This window comes from Fusarium odoratissimum, assembly GCF_000260195.1.
Source record: "Fusarium odoratissimum NRRL 54006 unplaced genomic scaffold supercont1.150, whole genome shotgun sequence".
In the NCBI taxonomy this organism is placed as follows: domain Eukaryota; kingdom Fungi; phylum Ascomycota; class Sordariomycetes; order Hypocreales; family Nectriaceae; genus Fusarium; species Fusarium odoratissimum.
This window is the reverse complement of record NW_022158838.1, coordinates 1-6,857: the sequence shown is the minus strand read 5'-3', so window position 1 is coordinate 6,857 and position 6,857 is coordinate 1. Positions and strand designations below refer to the sequence as shown.

Below are 6,857 nucleotides of genomic sequence, written 5' to 3'. Positions count from 1 at the left end.
AGTTTCATCTAGGACTTTGAACTTTAAATCTAGGACTTTCAGACTAACAGTCTGAATCCTGAAGATAAGGGGGATTCCCGGATTTTCCAACAGCTGTTGGTATATTGAACCCAGCTGTTAACTAGGGAAAGAGGCACAAAGAGTTGGAAGAGGTGTAGCGGCTCTTGGGGCAGCTGGTTGACCTTAAGATCGCGCCTTTCCATATTGAATGGTTGGAAATTGAACCCTCGGTCTTCTGCAGAAGGAAAGCCAGGTCGCCTGCTGCTATCATGCTCCCGGCTGCTGTTATCCTCCCTGATCAAGCTTTGGTCGTCATATGCATTGAGGGCCTCGGCAGGTATTGATTGAGAGCTCATTGATAACTTGAGAATGATTTGTATGATGTTTTTGGTGGGAATGATTGATGATGCATCCCTATCATGTGACGGGGGTGATGTGGGGCGGAATACCTTCTGGAGCCTTAACACAATCGAAGGGATAGAGTTGTAGAATTGACCTAATAGATATTTGCAGCGCGTCGCAGACTTAACTTTAGGTTGTTCTAATAGGCTCGAAGTGCAAGAAGGATATTAGCCTCTTTATTTGATTGCGGCATGCTGGATGGTTGAGAATTAATTGATCGAATGGAGAAGATATAGTATGAGGGATTTTGTTTCACTCGCTTGCCTGTTTCACTCGCTATGCACATACGTTATTTTAATTGTCTCTTTTAGACTTCTTCTGATACACATCCCAACCCAGAAGCCGTAGCTCGATATACTAACATGCCACGGCATGACTCTTAAAACAGACGTTTCCTAACGGGGGAGCTCAGAAATCAAGCAAAGAGCTTATTCCTCGGCCCTTTGATCTATACCTAACGTTTTGATCTCCCAGTGTTCCTCGGCGCCAGAGCCTAGACATGCCTGCCGATATCGAGTCTGCGGCAATGTTTCTTAACCCCACCCAACTTGTCAACTTTGCCGAGGCGAGGAGTGTAACCGGCGCACGCTAGGTCACATGGCAGAGACAGCCTCGGTAACTTACAACTAGTCAATCCTTATTTGCGATTACATATTGGTTGATCTTCCAGTGACAACATGTCTGCTAGCGAAAACTTCATAATTGGAAGCCAAGAACAATCACAACACACGCTCTTGCCAGTGTAACGTAATGTCGTCTTCGCAGGGTGAATTCGTCTCCAAAATATGGCAGAGCAGTCTTTTCGGTAAGCCCTGCCCCCCAAGACATTTGACTCTTGCTCATCCGTTGTAGATGACCGGGTAGTCTTCTGTACCGGCGGTAGCGGAACGATTTGCTTCGCACAAGTGAAAGCCCTTGTCCACCTAGGAGCCGATGCTTGCATCGTCGGAAGAAATTCTCAGAAGACTGAGAAAATGGCCCAGGCTATTGCTAAAGTCCGTGCCGGCTCCAAGGTGATCGGCATTGGCAACATTGATGTGCGCAAGTTAGAGGCATTAGAGGGTGCCGTCAGTCAATGTGTACGAGAGCTCGGCGGTATTGATTTTGTGATGTAAGAATAGGCCTTCGTGCATTAACCCCGGCCCGATATGCCCAGACTGTCTGAGATCTAGATTCATCTGCTAACCAGAGAAACGAGTATTAGTGCCGGAGCAGCTGGCAACTTCCTCGCACCGATCGACGGCCTTTCTGCCAATGCGTTCAAGAGTGTAGTGGACATTGATCTACTGGGATCGTACAACACGCTCAAGTCCACTCTACCCTATCTACTAGCCTCAGCCGCAAGGAACAGGAACCCTGGTTCACCAACTGGCGGTCGCATCATTTTCGTCTCTGCCACGTTCCACTATACCGGAGTTCCCTACCAAAGCCACGTCGCCGCGGCAAAGGCTGGCGTGGATGCGCTCTCTGCGTCTGTTGCCTTGGAGTATGGCCCAAGAGGGCTGACATCCAATGTCATCAGCCCCGGAGGCATTGAAGGAACTGAGGGGCTTCAAAGACTTTCGAGCGAAGCTTCGCGAGAGTCTGGACAAGCAGCCCGCAATATCCCGCTGGGAAGATACGGCCTTCTCAAGGAGGTTTCCGATGCCACCGTATTCCTTTTCAGTGAAGCTGGTAATTACATCAATGGCCATGTCTTGGTAGTAGATGGTGGCGCTTGGAGATTGCCAGGCCTCGCAGGCATGTCAGCAGGCTTGGCGTACCCCGATATTGTCCTTGGCGATCAATTATTGCCTACCGACATAAAGACCGGCCGTGGAACCAACTCGAAGTTGTGATGAACTTTATTTTTGTAATTGTTTGTGCTATCCTCCGCTTCTCGAGATTCCCTTGGACTAGTATTGCAATATCATCATCATCTTGACTCGTTAATTCCATGGTTGTGAAGCTTCTGCTAGGCCCATCGCCTGAATTGTTCCGAAATCGGGAAATATGCACTGGCTGAGGATGGCGTTGACATCTGCATCTTCATATTCGTTGCTGACCATTGATTAGTTAGGTGCCGTCTACCAAACATCCACAATATCGAGCTGTCGTATGTAGGTAACACGTACCTTGCGCCTGTCCCAAGTCCAAAGTTACTGGCAGCGTTGAAGGCCCACATCATGGGCGACGCTGAGCTGGCAGTTTCTCTATCATGATACTCTCGGCCTTCTGGCATAACCACGCCACTTTCATCTGTTCCGGCAGGCGGGGGGGATTCCAGAACACGGCGCCTAACATTTATGACCTCTCGAGCTCTTGTAAATAGCCGAGACAAGATCTCCGCGCCAAAGTATGTGACCTTGATTTCCTGTACTACCATCATACACAGATCCAGTCGATGGCAGCCTAGGCGATGAACCAACTTCCGCGGTGACATAGAATGCAGGAGATGGATTTGCAGCGTCGGTACAAGAGCGATGCAGCTATCCAATATGAGCAAAGTGATGTGAAACAAACAGGTGCTAGTGCTTATTGAAATGTTCTTACATTAATGACTGAGAGAGACAGATCATATCTGCCATGATCATGTCACCGAGGACGTTGTTCGTATTCATGGCCGCGGCGGTTGCTTTCCTTTCTATGCTTAACAACCAATTTTGTGATTCTTTGTCATGGGCGACGGCGCGCTGATTTCCAAGGCTCTGTAATACAAATGGACGAAATAGAGTTATGAGTGTAGACCTAGTCGCATTTGTTATAATGATACTTTTGTCATATGGCCAGCATTCTTACTCAAAGAACAATTCGAAATGATGCATGTGAAGAGTGAGAACTGGATCGGTAGCTCTAGCTCTGAGGCAATCCAGGTGCTTATGATGTCCTCTTAGCTCGCGTTCCAGATCATTCACGTCCGAGTGGGTCGAAAGCGTCCGTTTGGCGAGGTGTTGGACAGAAAGAATTCTTGACAAAATGCTGGTGACGGAGAGCAACTCATCCCACAACAGAAATAAATTCTCAGGATCCTCTGAGATATACCGCCGACGCTGGGACTCTGTTAGCTCAGAATACAAGCTCTCGGAGGCTTTTGCATCTGGCTTGGGTGTATCGGCGTGTGCCAAGTCAATACGCATTGGCCGTCCCATGCCAACGGATAACCACGTTTCTCGGAAGAAGCAGCACCACCATAGATGTTTCCACAGATCCCGATCGATGGATGAACGATACTGAGAGTGGTTAAGGCTTGCATCAGGTTCACGATGCAACCCAACAGTCTGGCAAAGGCTGATGGCAATGCCGTTCCAGTGCCATGGCCCAAGCCTGTCTTCTGTGTCTGAATACCAGAAACCCATCAACAGCACCGCTTGAATCAGGGCTATCTTGGACCGTTCGTGGTTTGCGTCGTACAACGCCTATAAGGAGGAAAATTAGACACGATCTTGAGTTGGACAAACCGAGAGCATACCTTTGCACGTAAGAACATTGCCCGTTTCATATCCTTTCGCGATTCATAACCAGCTGACTGCACGGTCATCGCGTCGGCAAACTGCACGATCAAGGATTAATAAATTTTACTGTGATGTAATCTACTGCATCGGATCCTTTCCTACATTTGCAGCTGCCAGAAACACGCTCCAGAGAAGATGGAGGCACACCCCATTCTGTCCTGGGCTTTCAAAGGTTTTGAGGAATGAAGAAACATGTATGACGGGCAAGAAGGGGTGGACGTAATGGAAATACGCCTGGACGAGTGATTGTTGGATGTCGAGGGCTGGTAAATCAAAGCACCCTCTTTTTTCCAAGTATTCGTGCGTCTCAGAATCAATATTCATTGAGCTTAAGGCTGCGACGACAAAATGACCACTTTTGTCGGGACGCTCGGGCTCGCAAAGATCGGCAATAAGACCAACGCCTTGAGTGTCACCTTGTGTGAGTGTTAGAACTCCATGAACAATTAGTACCACGTTTAACGGCACTGACCATACACTGGTGATAAAGCTGCTTGAGCTTGTGGGGCTGCCGTGTCAGATTCCTGGGCTTGTGAGTGGTGACCGAAGTGGTCAGTAAATGGACGGTAGACTGGCTCATCGTGGCTTGCCCCGTCCAGGGTGATGGACCCCGCGTCACTCTGCGCCCTCGGCAGATTCTGGCCTCTCCGTGTTCGGGCACCGCTCCGAGGTCGGCAAAGAACATCAGTCAGTGAACTGTCAATTCCCAATGGAACGAGCCCGAGACTCACCTTTGAGGCTGCCTAGAACGTGCTTGGCAGTTGACGTTGTCTAGGGCACAGTTCGTGCAGGGACTCCCAGTTTGTGAGATGCTGCAGCGAACTTTGCGAGCGTGACAAGCATGGCAAGCCGCGGCTGCTCTTTTCCTTGATCCAGAGAAGACATCAGTGGATCCCGATGAGGGCGGCATTTTGACTACGGATATCGATGGAAACAGGTCAGAATGGGCAGCACGACGAAGGAAAGACCAGATAAAGTAATGTTTGCCTCGGCAAACTTTGAGATGCTCTACTGCCGAGGTAGCACGCCTAACCTAGATACATGATTGGATAATGTTTGTGTACAGTGGGGCTTCGAACAGGAATCAGAGACCAGCGGCGGGGGTGGCACGCAATTGGAACATGCTTGCTCAAAGTCGGTGTTTCTTAGCTCCCGAGATAACTTTGCCCATCTCCTCCTGTGGGATGCCTGCGCAGAAACGCTCAAGGCCCTGGAACGTCTCTAAGGGCGCCATCTCGTCCTGCTCACGAACGATCCGGCGACGCATCAGTGCCTTTGTTCCCAGCAGACTCGAGCCGACCAGATGCGAACTAAAAGTCTGGCGTAAATATTCCAACACCTGGGCCCGGAAGTTGTTTTTGTCCTTGAAGACGTGATTGACAAAGCCGACCTGGACAAGCTCGCTGACGGGGATTTTCCGGCCCAGGATCAACGCCTCGTTGGCCTTACTGGGTCCCATCCTATGGACGAACGCAACACTGGCACCGCCTTCAGCAACTAAACCTAGCGAACTAAACGGCGTCAAAAGATACGCATCAGGCACTGCGTAGATAAAGTCTGAGTGGGAGATGAGCGCGGCCGAAAGTCCGAGCACAGGCCCGTTCAAAGCAGTCACAAGGATTTTAGAGTGATTATAAAAGGCCCTCGCGACATCCAAGTTGTTGTTTACGAGCTTAGGAAGCCAATAGGGGCGAGACAGCATCTCGTCCATGGACGGAGGGCTGTCTTTGAGATCGGCACCGCTTGTGGCGGCGAGTCAGGAGCCTGGTCTTACTCGATAAGGTGAAGGCTGACTTACGCGGAGAAAAAAGGTCCCTCTCCAATCAGAAGAGTAACATAAACATCCTTGTTTGCATCTGCCTTCCTGAGCAGACTCGCTAGACGAGAGAATAAGCTCTGTGTCAGGGAGTTGAACTTGGTCGGATTGTTGAGCGTTATGATGGCAAAGTTGCCTTCGTAGTCGATACGAATGAGGTTCTGATCGGACATTGCGTGCACTGAGTGAAGTGTTAGAACAATTAAGAAGCGGAGGTGACGGCGTGTCTTTGGTGATAAATGAGATAGTTCCGGCGATGGCTCAGCGGTGTCGAGTTTAAGTAGTACTTCGTCGCTCCCAGTCGCCTCGGCATGATCAACGTCCCGCGGCAATCTTGGACGATCTCTCGGTAGCAAATAAACTGCCTCAGAACCTTCGTTTAATCACCTTTCTTGACCCCTTTGATCTTCACCGAGTTTTTATGCACTCGAACCGGAAATCAGGCTGTAGGCATGAACCTTCCATGTCCCGTTGTAGTAGAACAGCTTCTCACATCATGATGGGACGGAACTGGCTGGTCATAACCGCACTGGGCATCTTTGCGAAGTCACTGCCCTTCGTATGGCATGTGAGTGTCGCCGATAAGCCTAGTTTCAGAATGTTCACTCGCTAATACAAACCAGCTCCGGTTCTTCTGGGCTTTGCTCAGATGGAAGTTATCCTGCTGCTTGAGGGGTTCATCTAGGCTCACCAGCCGACACTTGTTTCTGCCATCAATCGTCGATGCTCGGCCAGCCCTGTCTGAATGCGACTTTAATCTTCACAAATCAAACTCGACATATTTCACCGACCTGGATGTTGCCAGATCGCACTTGTGCGGCATCCTGTTTGCCCCCATCTTCTTTGGTAGCACACCTCTTGGTCGGTGCAATCTTGTCGTCGGCGCGGTTTCTTGTGTTTTTCGGAAGGAAATCAAACCATATCAGCCCTACGAGCTCTCCACAAAGGTTGTCAGCTGGGATGAGAAATGGATTTACATGGTTACTCATTTTGTCTCCCAGGGGACTTCTCGACCCAAGTACTCTATGTCCGAAGTCTCTCAACGTGCCGACAGTCCGCCCTATCCTCATATGGTGCCGGAAGTAGAATCGGGAAACCCGGTGCTCGCGTCTGCCGTCACTCGGATGGTGTTCAAAAAAGGCCGTATG

The 6,857-nt window shown here is 49.8% G+C and overlaps 3 protein-coding genes across 3 annotated transcripts; 1 reads left to right on the top strand and 2 right to left on the bottom strand.

The window, feature by feature from the left end:
- Positions 1–1,152: 1,152 nt before the first annotated feature.
- Positions 1,153–2,240, top strand: FOIG_16756 (2,4-dienoyl-CoA reductase (NADPH2); the record flags this gene model as incomplete). Its single annotated transcript, XM_031218231.1, has 3 exons — positions 1,153–1,207; positions 1,255–1,513; positions 1,607–2,240. The coding sequence occupies 3 exons, from the start codon at positions 1,153–1,155 to the stop codon at positions 2,238–2,240; spliced, it is 948 nt and encodes a 315-aa protein (XP_031052057.1).
- Positions 2,241–2,330: 90 nt separating this feature from the next.
- Positions 2,331–4,803, bottom strand: FOIG_16755 (uncharacterized protein; the record flags this gene model as incomplete). The annotated part of the gene is made up of 8 exons (XM_031218230.1): positions 2,331–2,442; positions 2,517–2,870; positions 2,935–3,129; positions 3,181–3,797; positions 3,851–3,931; positions 3,996–4,309; positions 4,366–4,556; positions 4,625–4,803. 8 exons carry the CDS (start codon positions 4,801–4,803, stop codon positions 2,331–2,333), a joined length of 2,043 nt encoding a protein of 680 aa, XP_031052056.1.
- Positions 4,804–5,022: 219 nt separating this feature from the next.
- On the bottom strand, positions 5,023–5,882 carry FOIG_16754 (uncharacterized protein; the record flags this gene model as incomplete). The annotated part of the gene is made up of 2 exons (XM_031218229.1): positions 5,023–5,635; positions 5,692–5,882. The coding sequence occupies 2 exons, from the start codon at positions 5,880–5,882 to the stop codon at positions 5,023–5,025; spliced, it is 804 nt and encodes a 267-aa protein (XP_031052055.1).
- Between the last annotated feature and the right edge of the window lie 975 nt (positions 5,883–6,857).